Source organism: Rana temporaria, chromosome 11 (genome assembly GCF_905171775.1).
Source record: "Rana temporaria chromosome 11, aRanTem1.1, whole genome shotgun sequence".
NCBI classification, from domain to species: domain Eukaryota; kingdom Metazoa; phylum Chordata; class Amphibia; order Anura; family Ranidae; genus Rana; species Rana temporaria.
This window is the reverse complement of record NC_053499.1, coordinates 40,850,580-40,868,566: the sequence shown is the minus strand read 5'-3', so window position 1 is coordinate 40,868,566 and position 17,987 is coordinate 40,850,580. Positions and strand designations below refer to the sequence as shown.

The following is a 17,987-nucleotide window of genomic DNA, read 5'->3' as shown; positions in this document are numbered from 1 at the left end:
AAAGGGCAGGAGCGCATTAGAAGCGGTGAGATCACAGCTCCTAATGCGCTGCAAAGAAGCAAGCTGGCAGGACTTTTTCTGATGCCCCGCCAGCGCACCGATCCAGTGTAAAAGCCCTCAGTCCCCTGATATGACCACTAATGCTTCTGCTACATGGAAATCTTTACATGCCTAAATTAGCCTTGTTGTAATATACTCTTAGGCCCAGATTCTCAAAGGCGTTACAACGGCGCAAAACCATTTGCGCCGTAGTAAGTCCTAATCTGGCCCCGGGTATCTATGCGACTGATTCTTAGAATCAGTTACGCATAGATACCCATTAGATCTGACAGGCGTAAGGCTCTTACGCTGTCAGATCTTAAATGCAATTTTGTTTCCCGCCGCTAGGTGTCGCGGACGTCGTTTTCCCCGTCGCTTATGTAAATTAGTTAATTACAGCGATTCCCGAACGTACGCGTGCTCGACGCAGAGGATTTACGTCGTTTCCGTAGCCTTTCCGACGCGTAAAGTTGCCCCTGGGTCTATGAGGCGCAGCCAATGTTAAGTATGGCCGTCGTTCCCGCGTCGAAATTTCAAAAATCTACGTCGTTTGCGTAAGACGTCCGTGAATGGCGCTGGACGCCATTTACGTTAACGTCTAAGCAAATAACGTCTGTGCGACGTCATTTAGCGCAATGCACGTCGGGTAATTTACCCGACGGAGCATGCGCAGTACGCTCGGCGCGGGAGCGCGCCAAATTTAAATGGTGCCCGCCCCATTTGAATTGGGCGGGCTTGCGCCGAGCGATTTAACGATACACCGCCGCAAGTTTACAGGTAAGTGTTCTGAGAATCAGGCACTAAAGCTGTAAACCTGCGGCGGTGTAACGTAAATCTCATACGTTACGCTGCCCAGGAGCAACGTAATTGTATGAGAATCTGGGCCTTATTATGTGCATCAGAAGCCTTATTTAGTCATTGATGTTGAATTCTAAAGGTTGACTGTAAAGTACCTTTGGTTGTAGTTGGTCAGGTAATGTCGTGGAGGCTCCTTCTCAGGCTGCACATATTTTAGATTATTGGTACTGAATCCAGATGATTCCTACAAAATGATAAACATTTCCTCATTTAGATATATAGAAAAAAGCATTTCAATCATTGCCAAAAATAATAAGACTATATACAGACCTTCTTCCCCACATATACTCTTCCCAAAAGATCATCCGTCTGCTTCATACTGTTGCCAAGTCTGGAGTCATTAGGCAGGGACTACATTTTATATGTAAATATAGACAGCGTAAAAAGAAATTAAAATTATGCCCGGTTATTGTCATTTTGCAGACAATGTAACAATTCTACAATAACTTGTTCAAGTAATTTCTCTATATTCAGCAATCAAATATTCTCAAGGATAAAACATTGTCACTTTTGGGCCCATTCACATTCTCTGGTAATGCGTGAACCATGGTCCATTGCAGTACCATCACTTTTTTTTTTTTTTTAAAGATATTTTTATTAGGTTTAAGACAAACAAAACAAACAGAAAAACATACAAAAAAAACACCAGACAACCTGGTCATAAACGTTAGGCAATACACTCAAACATAGAAAAATAAACTGACATCAGTGCAAAAGTACAGGGCCGGCCCTACCATGGGACCCGATGGTACCATTGTACCAGGCAGCACTTTCAGGGGGGCAGCAAATTTCCTGCCTGCCCGCCATCCCATTCCGCCAGCTCCACTCTCCACTTCACTGTGGGGCTAATTGCCGCCCGACCGCTCCACTGTGGGGTTAATTGCATGAATAGAGCCATAACAGGTCCTTTTTATACTCCTATATACATGTATAGAGCCCTGATGATAGGTCCACTTTAGTTATCATGATATAAAATAATGTATGTGGGGGCATTTTGGTGGGCGTAATTTTTTTTAGGGGGGGGGCAGCATTTCATTCTTGGTACCAGGCAGCACAATGTCTTGGGCCGGCACTGCAAAAGTACCATCACTTTTAAAGTGGAGGTTCACCCAAAAACTCAATTTTTAACATTAGATTGAGGCTCATTTTGTCAAGGGGAATCGGGTGTTTTTTTTTTTAAATGGAAGCAGTACTTACCGTTTTAGAGATAGATCTTCTCCGCCGCTTCCGGGTATGGGCTGCGGGACTAGGCGTTCCTATTTGATTGACAGGCTTCCGACGGTCACATACAGCGCGTCACGATTTTCCGAAAGTAGCCAAACAGGGCCGGCCTTTGGGGTGTGCGAGCTGTGCGGCCGCACAGGGCGCCATGGGCAACAGGGGCACCGCGCGCAGGGCCGATCCTGGGCAGGCGCCCAGAGGGGGGGGGGCGCCGAAGTGTCAGAGCGCTTCCCTCCCTCCTCCTCTCCTTGATCTGTGCCAAATCGTCCTTATGGGCAGGCGATGCAGTCCACTAGTAAACACAAGCACGGTTAGGGGCGGCGCCAGGAGCCGCCCGCTTACATTTTTTCTCTTGTGGCTTCACTCTGAGCAAGTCACTCGTCTGTCTCGGAGAAAGTCGCGGACTCACTAGCTAGCTGACTTCAAATGAGGCACAGGATTAGCTCGCACATGGCGCCTGAACACCTAAGGCCGGCCCTGTAGCCGAACGTCGGTGCGCAGGCGCCGTATAGAGCCGCACCGACGTTTGGCTTCTTTCGGCTACTCGTGACGCGATGTATGCGACCGTCGGAAGCCTGTCGGAAGCCTGTCAATCAAATAGGAACGCCCAGTCCCGAAGACCATACCCGGAAGCGGCGGAGAAGATCTATCTATAAAACGGTAAGTACTGCTTCGATTTAAAAAAAAACACACCAGATTCCCCTTTCACAAAATGTTAAAAATTGTTTTTCGGGTGAACTCCCGCTTTAATGGCATCCCAAAACATTATTACAGCACCAGGTAACATGCCTCACGTAATAGAAGATTTTTGTCTGGTAGATATACTAGAGGCTAACCTGTAGCATAAAGTGGTTATAAAGGGTTTGCAACCACTTTAATGCAAGGAATGCATTAAGGTAAACAATTATTAGGCCTTAGATAGAACCACTTTAAGTATTATCTACACAGTGGTGTAGTGGGCAGCACAGTGGATAGCACTTTCGCCTAGCAATAAAAAGGGTTGCTGGTTCCAATCCCAATCACGACACTACCTGCATGGAGTTTGCATGTTCCCAGTGCATGAGTTTCCTCAGAGTACTCTGGTTTCCTCCCTCACTCCAAAAAGACATGCCGGTAGGTTAATTGGATCCTGTCTAAATTGTCCCTAGTATGTGTATGTATGAATGTGAGTTAGGGACCTTTGAGTGTAAGCTCCTTGAAGGTAGGGACTGATGTGAATGTACAATGTATACTGTATATAAATTGACAGCGCTATATAAGTACCTGAAATAAATTAATAAAATACAAATATTCAACAAAAGATCCTGAATGACATATTAGCCATGAAAACAGCATGGACTAGATCTTACACTGGTATGTAGGACTTGGTCCGTTTCTCTGGTGAAACCACTATCTCTTTCACAGTTCCTGGCTAATGCTGGGAGTGGCTCTCTTCCCTGCAAAACAGTTGGAATTGAATGAAGCATCGGCATACATAACTTTACCATGAAATAATAGCATTTTTATTGTAAAACAAAACGTATGAACTGGGCCCAAAGCTTGAGGATGGCTACCTTTTTCAATCTGGTGGCAAGTTATTCCACCACTGTTCCAAGCTTTACTCTCCTCTCTGGTCACTGGAAAACATAATGAACCCCCCTAATCCTCCAATATTTTACACAATATAAAACAATCTATCAATGAGACTCGGCTGATCACAGATAGGAGTAAGGGCTTGATCCTGGCCCCTTACCAACGTGATCAGCTGTCAGCCAATGAAAGCTGATCACGTGATGTAAACAGGAGATCAGTAATCAGCTTTTTTTCCCCCCTCACGCTGACAGCGCGAGAAAAGAAGCCGATCGCTGACTTCTGACAGAGGGACATCGGTCCCGAACAGGGAGAGGCACTGCTGCTATGCAGTGACCTGCAGTGCCACCTATAGGTGCATATCAGTGCTTCCTACCAGTGTCCACCAGTGCCACCTATCAATGCCCACCAGTGCCACATATCATTGCCAACCAGTGACCATCAGTGTCACCTACCAGTGCCTTTCTGTGCCAACCCTCAGTTCCCACCAGTGCTACCTATCAGTACCCATCAGTGCTGCCTTATCAGTGCCCATCAGTGCTCATAAACAAAGGAGAAAAATGACCTGTTTTCAAAATTTTATAACAAACTATGTTTTGTTTTTTGCCCTTTTTTTCTAGCAAAAAAATAAAAACATAGCAGTGATGAAATATCACCAAAAGAAAGCTCTATGTGTGTGAAAAAATGATAAAAAATGTATTTGGGTACAGTCAGAGCTTTTTTTCTCAGAAAATAGGTGCAGGAACTCAACCACGACCCCGTTCAGTTTTTTAAAAACAGTAGAAGGGTCTTAAAGGGGCATTAAATACCAGGATTGCATTACATATAGAGTGCAGAGTTCAGGGGGTTACACACAGAGTGCAGAGCTGTCACTTGTAAACACAGAAACCAGACTTCTGTGTTTACAAGTCACTGTGGTGAGCAGGCACCAAAGGGTCTGAGCCAGAGGTGGTGGAACTGAGTTCCCCCAAGTTCCCCCTGAAAAAAAGCCCTGGGCACAGTGTAGCAAGACCATGCAATTGTCATTCAAAGTGTGATAGTGCTGAAGGGTGAAAAATGGCCTGGGCAGGAAGGGGGTTTAAGTGCCCAGTAAGCAAGTGGTTAGGTTGCAAAATAGTCTAACGCCGGCCCTGGAAAGAGATTATTTGGTAAATACAGGTTCCTTGCAAGACGAGTTCCCTGGTCTGAATTTCCTATACGGTGCATCAAGTGGATTTCTAAATAGGTGTGCTCATTGGGGTTCATTTACTAAAACTGGAGAGTGCAAAATCTGGTGCAGCTCTGCAAAGAAACCAATATGTACTGTACAGTATGTGTGTGTATTTATATTCTCTAACACAGCCTTTCCCAAACTTTTATAACATGCGGTAACCCTTGAAATAACTTTACGGGTATAGAGAACCTCTGTTAAAGGGGTGTTCCAGGCATTTTTCATGTTTATTAAAAGTCAGCAGCTACAAAAAGTGCTGTCTTTTAACCACTTGACCACTAGGCACGTAAACCCCCTTAATAACCAGACCAATTTTCAGCTTTCGGTGCTCTCACAATTTGAATGACAATTACTCAGTCATACAACACTGTACCCAAATGAAATTTCCGTCCTTTTTTTCACACAAATAGAGCTTTCTTTTGGTGGTATTTAATCACCGTTGGGTTTTTTATTTTTTGCGCTATAAAAGAAAAAAGACTGAAAATTCTGTAAAAAAAAATAATTTTTCTTTGTTTCTGTTATAAAATTTGGCAAATTTAGTATTTTTTCTTCATTCTTTTGCATAAATGTGAAAGATGAAGTTACGCCGAGTAAATAGATACCCAACATGTCACCCTTCAAAATTGCACACGCTTGTGGAATGGCGCCAAACTTCGCTACTTAAAAATCCCCATAGACGACGTTGCAGGGTATTGCGGAGTATTGTGGGGTATTGCGGAGTATTGTGGGGTATTGCGGAGTATTGTGGGGTATTGCAGGGTATTGCGGGGTATTGCGGGGTATTGTGGGGTATTGCGGGGTATTGCGGGGTATTGCGGAGTATTGCGGGGTATTGCGGAGTATTGCGGGGTATTGCGGGGTATTGCAGAGTATTGCGGGGTATTGCGGAGTATTGTGGGGTATTGTGGGGCATTGCGGAGTATTGCGGGGCATTGCGGAGTATTGCGGGGCATTGCGGAGTATGGGGGCATTGCAGAGTATTTTGGGGTATTGCAGAGTATGGGGGCATTGCAGAGTGTGGGGGCATTGCAGAGTATGGGGGTATTGCAGAGTATGGGGGCATTGCAGAGTGTGGGGGCATTGCAGAGTGTGGGGGCATTGCAGAGTGTGGGGGCATTGCAGAGTGTGGGGGCATTGCAGAGTATGGGGGCATTGCAGAGTATGGGGGCATTGCAGAGTAGTGCACAGGGAGGGATGGATGGCTGGATCTGTGACTGCATGTGTCACAGATCCAGCCCGCAGCAGCAGCAGCAGCTGCTGCTGCTTCCGCTCTCTCCCCTCTCCTCTCTCACACTGTACCGTTCGGTACAGAGAGGAGAGGGAAGAACCGGCGTCATCACATGACGCCGGTTTGTTTACTAGTGATCGCTCCGTCATTGGACGGAGCGATCACGTGGTAAACCGCCGCTATCAGCGGCGATTTACCGTGATCCGTGATCAGGCGGTCACGGAGACTCCCGTGTGCGCGGCCCACAGGGCGCGCGGGGGCGCGATTCTGGGAGGACGTACATTGACGCCCTCCCAGAGTTAAGCAACCGCCTTGTAGACGTATTTCGTCTATAGGGCGGTTGCTAACTGGTTAATAAACATGCACTCACCTGCTCCACGTTCCAGGGACGCGCCGCCCGGAGCTCCGCTCCTCTCCCACCCTCTCCGGCCGGCGTCCTCATTGCTACTGTGGGCACCCGGCCCGTGACAGCTTTCGGCTTCACGGCCGGACACTGACTGCGCTTGCGCGTGCGGCGCTGTGCTTTCTGATTGGACAGGCGATCGCCTGGGACCTGTCACGTGTCCCAGGCGATGCCTACAGGGAGGGGCCGCCAAAAGGCGATATGACGCATCGCCTTAGCGGCCCCTCGGCGGAAGAAGGAAGTGGGACAGGATGTCCCACTCCTCCTGAAGCCCCCACTCCCCCCCCAAAAAAATGACATGCCAAATGTGGCATGTAAGGGGGCGAGGAGTGGATTAAGTGGAAGTTCCACTTTTGGGTGGAACTCCGCTTTAATAATTCTGGGCCAAATTCACAGAAAAAGTATGCCAGAGTATCTGCTGATACTCCGGCGTACTTTCAAATTTGCCGCGTCGTATCTTTATTTGTAATTCACAAACAAAGATACGACGGCTTCTGGCTAAGATCCGACAGGCGTACGGCTTCGTACGCCTTCGGATCGTAGGTGTAATTCTCCGGCGGCCGCTGGGTGGAGTTCGCGTCATTTTCCAGTGTCGGGTATGCAAGTTAGCTGATTACGGCGATCCGCGCGTTCGGCGCATTCTCTTACGTCGTCGCTAGTCGGTTTTTCCCCGTCGCAAACATAAGCCTGCTTTTTCATGGCTTACATTTAGAACAGCCATGTTAAAGTATGGCCGTCGTTCCCACGTCGAATTTCAATTTTTATTTTTTTTTTGCGTAAGACGTCCGGGAATACGAAACGACGTAACGCACGTCGCCGTTCAAAAAATACGTTGGGGCGCCGTAATTTCGCGCAAAGCACGTCGGGAAATTTTCACACGGAGCATGCGCCTAATTTAAATGGTACACGCCCCATTTGAATTAGGCAGGCTTGCGCCGGACGGCTTTACGTTACACCGCCGTAAGTTTACACGCAAGTGCTTGGTGAATCAGGCACTTGCGCTGAAAACTTGCGGCGGTGTAACGTAAAGACGATACGTTACGCCGCCACAGATCTCTGTGAATCTGGCCCTCTATATCTACAACTCACAGTACGTTAGAATGATGGCCACTGGGAAGACATTTGTGGTCATTTGGAAGAATTCCCCCTTTACAGATAGCTGAAAAGATCATCTAAGAGGCAGAAGTTGCTCATTGAACCCCTAACAAGCTCTGCTTCCTAAGGAAGACATCTAAATGTTTTTGAAGATGTTCACTTCCTCATCTACCACGTCATAGGGGAGGGAGTTTCACATTTTTACTGCTCTGACAGTATAGAACCCTTTCCGCAGTCAAAGATTAAACGGTCTTTCTTCTACTCTCAAATTGTTGCTACAGTTACTGAAACCTTTGATATTTTTGTACATTGTAAATACATTCCCTCTTAAGCGCCTCTTCCCTAAAGTGAATAAATGTCATTTATGTAATCAATCTTCAGAACGGAGGTCCTGCATCCCCCTTTATACGTTTTTTGCCCTTTGCTGAATTCTTTATAATTCAACATCTTCCTTGAGGATTGGTGATCAAAACTGAACACCACATTTGGTGCTCAATAAAACAATGGCCCGGATTCACAAAGCACTTGCGCCGACGTATCTCGAGATACGCCGCGTAAGTGCAAATATGCGCCGTCGTATCAATGCGCCGGACTCAGAAACTAAGATACACCTGAAAATAGGCTTCATCAGACCGACGTAACTTGCCTACGCCGGCGTAGAGTGGGTGCATATTTACGCTGGACATATTTGGCGCTCCCATTGATTTTCCATTCACATATGCAAATGAGGGAGATATGCCGATTCACGAACGTCCGTCCGACGCAGTGCGCGTAAAGTCATACGTCCGGCGTAAAGTTATGCCCCATAAATGAGGTGTAACTCAGCAGCATCCATGCAAAGGGCTGCACCAGGGAACACAAGCCGACGTAGTTTACGTAGGACGTGAATATGACTAGGCGTATGTTATGTTCACGCCGTAGGCAGTGATCCGACGTATCTTAGGCAGTTGTTCCGACGTGATTGTGAGCCTGCGCACTGAGATGCGCCCACGGGACGGCGCATGCCCATCATTTGCATGGGGTCACGCCTCATTAGCATGGCTCACACCCACTTCCACTTACGCCGACTTACGCCTGATAAACCCAGCACAGATTTGGGAGGAAGTGCTTTGTGAATTCAGTGCTTGCCTCTCTGCGCTGCATCGGCGTAGCGTTAAGGAGATACGCTACGGCGGCATAAATATGCGCCAGTGTCTGTGAATCCGGGCCAATATCTTCAATCTTACTCGACTACAGCATTTGTCAGTTAGCTTAAAAATTATGCAAGAAATTAAACAAATCTAGGCAGGCAGGCAGAATATGCATGGATCGCCATACGACCCCTTTCACACTGGGGCTTTTTTCAGGCGCTTTAGCGCTAAAAGTAGTGCCTGTAAAATGTCTCATCTGCAGCCCCAGTGTGAAAGCCTGAGTGCTTTCACACTGGAGCGGTGAGCTTGCAGGAGATTAGAAAAAGTCCTGCAAGCAGCATCTTTGGGGCAGTTTGTGAGCGGTGTATACACTGCTCCTCCACCGCCCCTGCCCATTGGAATGCATGGGCAGCGCTACCGAAGCGCCTGCAAAGCGATTCGGCTGCTGCGCTACATGGACGCTTTTAACCCTTTTTAACCCAATCTAGGGGTTAAAAACGCCCCCGCTCCCATCAAAGCAGGGCTATAACAGCGGTAAAGCGGCACTAAAACTAGCAAGCAGCGCATTACCGCTACCGCCCCAGTTTGAAAGGGCTCTAAACGTTACAAACAAACCACATAAAAAATGCACACAAACATTACTGGTCATCAAAAAATGGGAAAGCTTTACCAAAACAACTGTAATGCCGCGTACAGACGGTCGTTTTTTGTGATGAAATAAAACAACGTTTTAAATCATGAAATAAAACGACGTTTTTGAAACTTCATTTTCAAAAACGACGTTGTCTACACACCATCGTTTTTTTTAAATGCTCTAGCAAAGCGCGGTTACGTTCAACACTCTTTTCCATTGAAGCTAGCTTCATAACTTGCTTCTGAGCATGCGCGGGTTTAAAAACATTGTTTTGCCCACACACTATCATTTTAATTGACACAAAAAACGACGTTTTGAAAAACGACACAAAAAATTCAAGCATGTTCGAATTTTTTTGTCGTTTTTCAGAAGACATAAAACGACGTTTTCCCCACACACGGTCATTTTAAATGACGTTTTTAAAAACAACGTTTTTTTTCATCACAAAAAATTACCGTCTGTACGCGGCATGAGGCTTGGTCCACACTAACCGAATCCAAAGTACAAAATACTTGATTTTTAGTGCAACTTTGAAACGACTTTTACACTCCCTCGTACTGAAGCATTATCAAAGTCACATCAAAGTAGTGCAGGAACCTTTTCTGAAGTCACACTGACTTCAATAGTGTTGAGGCTGGGTTCACACTGTCTTCGGATCCATTTCAGGGACCGAATTTTAAAATTTTAACCTGAATTCTGACCTGAAACAGAGCCAAAGACGCACAGGACCACTGTGCAAACCGCTCCGCAGCCGCCCCGGAGATGTGTGAACCGGCTCCATTAAGAGTTGGTCACAGTCTCCTGTCGTACGAATTTGATTCGGAGAAACCCTCATCCAATTCGCAATAGTGTGAACCCAGCCTCAAACAGCTCTCATAGAGATACATGGCATTTCACATGTCCTGCGACTTTGGGTCTCACTAGTCGGATCCTAAGTCGCAGAAGTGTGAACCGAGCATAAAACTGAATAGCAATCAATCAAATGAGAATTTTTGGAAACCTGTACCACAAAAATAATGACTGAAATGTAACTTCATAAACAAACACATAAATATAAAACACAATTAAGCCTATACCTGCAATAAGGAGCTTGGCAGAAAATCAGTTTTTGTGATACTGAGTCCCATCAGTCGGTGATGCCCCATCTGCAAAAAAAAAAAAAAATGTGAAGCAGACAGCACTAGTTTAAATCACAAAATGCACATAAAATACAGTGCCTTGAAAAAGTATTCACACCCCTTGAATTTTTCCACATTTTGTCATGTTACAACCAAAAAGCCCATGTGTAAAGTCTATTGCAAAACTGTGTTGAAATGATGACACCCATCACAAAAGTAAAAAATGGAGGCTTACCAGAAAGCCTGCGACCCCCCTTAGTCAGGGAGGTCATACAGCGCTTGACTAGATCTCTGATCTACTAAAGAAAAGGTGCTCTCTCAGGTGTCCTTAACCAATTGCAGATCGGCTCACATCGACATACGTTGGCAAAGTAACATGTTCCCACGAAACAACGTATTGGTCTCCTTTAAGAGCCGCCGGAAGCCCGTGCCCCTAGTGTTAACCCTTTCCCTACCAGTGACATTTACAGAGTAATCAGTGTATTTTTATAGCTCTGATTGCTGTATAAATGTCAATGGTTCCAAAAATTTGTCAAAAGTGTCCGATCTGTCCGCCGCAATGTTGCAGTACCGCTAAAAATCGCAGATCACCGCCATTACTAATAAAAATAACGTAATTCTTTCCCATAGTTTGTAGATGCTATTACCTTTGCGCAAACCAATCAATATACCCTTTTTGCGATTTTTTTTTTAAACTAAAATATGTAGAAGAATATATAGTGGCCTTAACTGATAAAGAAATTTGTTTTTTAAAAACATTTTTTTGGGGATATTTATTATAGAAAAAAGTAAAAAATATTGGGCCGGATTCAAAGAGATTTGCGCATTATTTACGGAGGCGCAGGGCAAAGTTTTTGCCCTGCGCCCCTGCAAATTTGCTCCGCTGCCCTTGATTCACGGAGCAGAAGCTCCGTAAATTGCGCGGGCGCGCCGGCAGAATGCCCGGCGCAGGAGCACGCAATTTAAATGATCCCGTAGGGGGCGGGAATCATTTAAATTAGGCGCGTTCCCGCGCCGATCGTAGAGCGCATGCTCCGTCTGGAAACTTTCCCGAGGTGCATTGCGGCAAATGACGTCGCAAGGACGTCATTTGCTTCAAAGTGAACGTGAATGGCGTCCAGCGCCATTCACGATTCACTTACGCAAACTACGTAAAATTAAAATTTCGCGACGCGGGAACGACAGGTATACGTAACATGGGCTGCCCTTGCTAATAGCAGGGGCAGCCTTGCGCGAAAACCACCGTACGTAAACGACGTAACTTGCGTACGCAGGCCTCGCGCAACGTTGTGAATCGGTGTTAGTATGCAATTTGCATACTATACACTGAGCACAACGGGAACGCCACCTAGCGGCCACCGCAAGAATGCAGCCTAAGATATGCGGGCATAAGAGCCTTATGCCGCGCAGATCTTAGGCTGCAGTCGGCATAACGAGGTTCCTGAATCAGGAGCACTCGTTACGCCGGGGGAAGTAAGCAATTGCGCTGTGTAACCTATGGTTACACAGGCGCAATTGCTTCTTGAATCCGGCCCATTGGGTTTATTTTTCCAAAATTGTCACTCTTTAGTTGTTTATATGTGATCAGTACCATGTCTGTTTTTTTTTAAAACCCCAAACCTCTCCATTACTGTAGAGGGTCTAAAAAGCCTTCAGCCGGCGTTCCAACACCTCATAAAGGTGCATTCCAGGATCACTAGATTACTCATAAAAAGTTGTGGGGTAGTGCCCAGGTGCCTATGGGGGCCATACGCTTTGTAAATTTCAATATTTAATTTACAGTTTTAATTGAAGTGAACCTTTTACCAGGCAGACAAACCTCCAGGGATACACCAACTACTGGTGTAATGAGCTTGTACTGGGTGTGTTTTGGAATCCCTCCCCTATCACAAGAAGGGGTTCACATATCACCAGACAAACAAAAGGGTCACATTAAGGGGCTCATACTGTACAGCTATGACTGGATAAAAAAACTGAAGTACTGCGCAGGAACTTTGCTTTCTGTAGGCATCTCAAAGGTTTCTGATTAAATAAGGGTTTTAAAAAGAGTATGGCCTGGATTCAGAAAGGACTTACGACGGCGTATATCCAGATACGCCGTCGTAAGTCCAAATGTGCGCCGTCGTATCTATGCGCGTATTCAGGAACTGAGATACGCCTGAATTTTGCAAGATACGAAATCGTATATTGGGTGCATATTTACGCTGGCCGCTAGGGGCGCTTCCGTAGATTTACGCGTTGAATATGCAAATGACCTAGATACGCCGATTCACGAACGTACTTGCGCCCGTCGCATTCAGCTACGCCATTTACGTAAGGCTTACGTCCGGCGTAAAGTTACCCCTGCTATATGAGGCGCAGATAATGCAAAGTATGGACGTCGGAACAAGCGTATGTTTTTACGTCATTTACGTAAGTCGTACGTGAATGGGGCTGGGTGTAGGTTACGTTCACGTCATTGCCATTGACCCGTCGTATCTCAGGGCGTAAATTCGACGTGATTCTGAGCATGCGCGCGCATGTGCCGTTCGTACGGCGCTTCATTTACATGGGGTCACGATTCATTATAATACAACACGCCCACTACCAGCCTACTTTGAATTACGCGGGCTTATGCCGGCCCATTTCCGTTACGCCGCCGTAACTTAGGGAGCAAGTGCTTTGTGAATACTGTACTTGCCGCTCTAGGTTACGTTGGCGTAGCGCATATGAGATGCGCTACGCCCACACAGAGATACGCCGATCTCTGTAAATCTGGCCCTATGCCTTCAAATTGTTATCTTTTACTATCCAGGGCAGTAAATAGAACGCTTGTATTATCAACTTTACCGGCACACAGTGCTGTGAATGTGGATCATGGGTGATGGGTTCCATGGCTGACCCCTCAGTGAATCCAGAATTTTCCATCGCTCCGATAACAGAATTTTGAAAGGTGCCTAGAAATAACATAAATGTGGGTGATAACAGAATCATGACACAGTGTTCACTTTTATTGCTCTTGTTATTGCAAAATATTCTGCCTTGATATGACCGGGCCTGGCAAATATACAACCCACATCCTATGAGCCCGAGGCACTTCAGGTTCACTGGACCCCTTATACAAAAGAATAAAAATCTGTGCCAAATCATCAAATGTACACATAAAGGGGCAGATCCACAAAGGTATTACGCCGTCGTATCTCTTGATACGCCGCGTAATTTCAAATTTTGCACGTCGTATCTTTGTTTTGTATCCACAAAACAAGATACAACGGCATCTCGGCTACATCGGACAGACGTACGTCTTAGTACGCCGTCGGATCTAAGCTGCAATTTTTCGGCGGCAGCTAGGTGGCATTTCCGTCGAATTCCGCGTCGAGTATGCAAATTAGCTAGTAACAGCGATCCACAAACGTCCGTCCGACCGGCGCATTTTTTTACGTCGTTTTCGTTCGGCTTTTTCCGGCGTATAGTTAAAGCTGCTGTTATGAGGCGTACTCAATGTTAAGTATGGCCGTCGTTCCCGCGTAGAAATTTGAATTTTTTACGTTGTTTGCGTAAGTCGTTCGCGAATAGGGATTTGCGTAGAATGACGTCACCGTCGTGAGCTTTGGCTTGTTCCGGGTTCATTTCAAGCATACGCACTGGGATACCCCCATGGACGGCGCATGCGCAGTTAAAAAAAAACGGTGTTTACGTCGGGTCACGACGTATTACCATAAAACACGCCCCCATTACATCCATTTGAATTCCGCGCCCTTACGCCGCCAAAGATACACTACGCCGCCGTAACTTACGGCGCAAATTCTTTGAGGATTCGAAAAAAAATAAAAGTTGCGGCGGCGTAGTGTATCTTAGATACGCTGCGCCCAGCATATTAATGCGCCGAGGTACGTGAATCTACCCCAAAAGTCATAAAAGATACATTTGGATAAAAAAAACAAAAAAAAAAACAGTTTTTATGTTTTTGTATAGAGACCCCCTTCTGGCTGGGGGCCCAGGACAATTTCTCCTTTTGCCCTCTTATACAGTACACCCGGCACTGGCCTGGATGTCATGTTGATGCTCTGGATGCCTTCCTTGAGTGACAGGGTGGTAGAACACTGGACTCCAAGATTAGTAGAAGTTTAAATTAGTAGCTTTCTCAGTGGAGCCACGTCAGGGTTCCTGGTTAAATCAGCTTATTTAGAGTGAAGAAAGGGTAAGCGCACCAAGCTGTCCAAACATACCTATTGTCACAATAAAATGGTCTATAAAGAGCTGACAGCAATTAGAATCTCAATCTGTTAACCACTTCAGCCCCGGCAGATTTGGCTGCCCAATGACCGGGCCATTTTTTGAGATTCGGCACTGTGCCGATTTAACGGACAATTGCGCGGTCATTGCACCCAAACAAAATTTATGTCCTTTTTTTACCACAACTAGAGCTTCCTTTTGCTGGTATTTGATCACCTCTGCAGTTTCATTTTTAGCGCTATAAACAAAAAAAGAGCAAAAATTTTGAGAAAAATATAATATTTTTTACTTTTTGCTATAATAAATATCCCCCAAAAATATATAAAAAAAATAATTGTTTTCCTCAGTTTAGGCCGATATGTATTCTTCTACATATTTTTGGTAAAAAAAATCACAATAAGCGTATATTGATTGGTTTTCGCAAAAGTTATAGCGTCTATAAACTAGGGGATAGATTTATAGCATTTTTTTATTATTTATTAGTTATGGTGGCGATCTGCGATTTTTATCATGACTGCAACATTATGACGGACACATAGGCCACTATTTTGGGACCATTGTCATTTATACAGCGATCAGTGCTATAAAAATGCACTGATTACTGTGTAAAGCCTCATACACACGATAGGTTAACCAGAGGACAACGGTCTGAAGGACCGTTTTCATCGTTCCAAACCGATCGTGTGTAGGCCCCATAGGTTATTTAACCTTCGGTTAAAAAAATGTCAACTTGCTTTAAAATTTAACCGATGGATTGCTAACCAATAGGTCAAAACCGATCGTTAGTAGGCACAACCATCGGTTAAAAATCCACGCATACTCAGAATCAAGTCGACGCATGCTTGGAAGCATTGAACTTTTTTCAGCACGTCGTTGTGTTTTACGTCACCGCGTTCTGACACAATCGGTTTTTCAACTGATGGTGTGTTACGCACGACGGACCATCAGTCAGCTTCATAGGTTAACCTAGGACAACGGTCCTTCAGACCGTTGTCCTCTGGTTAACCTATCGTGTGTACGAGGCTTAAATGACACGGGCATTGAAGGGATTAAACACTAGGGGCGAGTGTGTCCTAGGGAGTGATTCTAACTGTGAGGGGGCTGGGCTACCAGTGACATGACAGTGATCACTTCTCCCGATCACAGGGAGCAGTAGATCTCTGTCCTGTCTCTAGGCAGAACAGGGAAATGCCTTGTTTCCCCGTTCTGCAGCTCCGTGACACGATCGTGGGACACCTGCGAACATAGAGTCCGTGGGTCCTGCGGGCACGGTGACGGAGTTCACGGCGGGCGCGCAATGCCGCGATTTATAGAGGACGTACCTGTACGCCCATTTACCCAGCTGTGCCATTGTACCGACGTGTCGTGCGCTGGTCGGTATGTGGTTAAGTTGTCAGGCTACTAGCCAACATAACTGTGAAAGCTTCCAACTAAAATTACAAGGAATTAAAACTAAGGATCAATCTTCCATACAGATTCCTCTTACATAATGTAATTAAACCCTGATGAAGTGGGATCTGAGCATTACCCCCAATTATGTTTGCTGTCAACTCATGCGAGAATACTGTATTGTGACCAGGGCTTTTTTACTCAGAGGATAGGTGCAGGTGCTCCCCCCTTCCGAGTCACCCCTTGTCACCGCCCCCTACTCACCTTTAAGCAGGTCCCTTGGTATCACCCCCTAGCCACCTTAGTACCGTCACTTTAGAGAGTACAGAACCAAGTATAATTTTTGTGCTAAGTAATTTGAATGGAATTTGTTAATTATAACAAGAAAAACAGTAAACTAGATACCGCCATGCAATGCGGACTTGCTGTAATTGTGCAACAAACTTGTGAAGCCTGTCAAGTCTATCAATAGCTTAGCAAGTCATTTTTAAACTTGCAGCACAATTACTTGCTATCTAAGAACAGACCCCCCTCACTCAACAGAAACAATACACACCTCCCTCAATTGTAGATCATTCCCTAGCAACAATAGAATCACTCACCAGCAACAACAGACCCTACCAACTATAGGCCCCATCCAGCAACAGTAGATCCCTCAGCAGCTAGAATCAATAGCACCTCCAGCACCCCTTGCCATTACATACATTCAATGCTAGAGGTGCCGGTGACTTAACATCCTTGTTCCACCATATGGGAAGTTCCACACCCAACTGCGCAGACTCCGGGCATGCGCAGTTATAGGCTATGGGCAGGCTACGGAAATAGCCGAACGAAACAGCTGATCGTCAGCTGTTAAGAGGAACACAGCTCGGCAGATCAGGATGCAGAGCAGAGAGAAGGGGCGTCTGTTGTGCGATGGGGGAGGAGAGAGGATCCCCCTCTGTATGGACTGAGCACACCGCCGTCCTACACAACACCTACCATCCCCTTCTACATGCTTTCCCCGTCTGACATATTGCAGGATGGGTGATGTCACCCCACTAAGCCGACGCTTTTTGTGTCCGCGGCATGCGGGATCCCTGGGCATCGGAGAGGGGGGGGCTGTGTGCGGCTCTATGGGGCTGACGGAGCAGGAGGAGCTCACTGACTGACAATAGAGCAGCCCATCCAGGGCACCAGTCAGCGAGCACCCGAGAAGTTCCACAACCGACTGCGCAGACTCGGGGCATGCGCAGTAGCAGGCTACGGAAATAGCCGAACGTAACAGCTGATCATCAGCTGTTAAGAGGAACAAATACCATAGCTGGAACAAGCTTGGCAGATCACCGGAACTGCGTTCCCCTGTATACCTGCTATAAAAAAGCCCTGATTGTGACTAATAAAGAATACATTTGGACTGATCCCAATGGCTTTGCGCTCTCATTCTTTCACTGTGTATCCAGTGACCTGGAGCAAGTATAAAGATAAGGAATTATGACACGTTGTGACTGGATCTTTGACTGATAAAGTTGACCCCTAACAACAAGCATTAATAAAAGGAGGCCAGCAATGGCGGTCCCTGAACTTTTCTCATGATAGGTTAACTTAAATGCCAACTGTATTATATATGTACGCAGACCTATTCTGGTGCAGTCTGTATTTGGAACCTCATGAATATTATGGTTCATATATTAACATGACACGATTTGTCGATCCCGTAATTGCAGTTGCCTAGTGTGATTTAATAGCTTTGCAATGGCTGTGGCTGCTGGGTAGACTTGGAAACTTAAAGGGGTTGTACAGATAAAAATCTTTTCCACTTAAATTAACATCTGACAGTTGCTGATAAAGAAAAAAGTAATGATTGCCATTATACTGTAAATACTTTTATACCTGTTA

At 45.8% G+C, this 17,987-nt stretch overlaps 1 protein-coding gene across 1 annotated transcript in view; it reads right to left on the bottom strand.

Moving 5' to 3' along the window:
- PPP1R32 (protein phosphatase 1 regulatory subunit 32) overlaps positions 1-17,987 on the bottom strand; it is a 46,943-nt gene that overhangs the window by 12,469 nt on the left and 16,487 nt on the right. The window contains exons 6-10 of the mRNA XM_040328407.1: positions 13,335-13,441; positions 10,464-10,532; positions 3,468-3,554; positions 1,168-1,248; positions 993-1,081 (exon numbers count right to left, since the gene is read on the bottom strand). Of these exons, the coding sequence (XP_040184341.1) occupies positions 993-1,081; positions 1,168-1,248; positions 3,468-3,554; positions 10,464-10,532; positions 13,335-13,441 (433 nt within the window). The remainder of the gene's footprint in view (positions 1-992; positions 1,082-1,167; positions 1,249-3,467; positions 3,555-10,463; positions 10,533-13,334; positions 13,442-17,987) is intronic.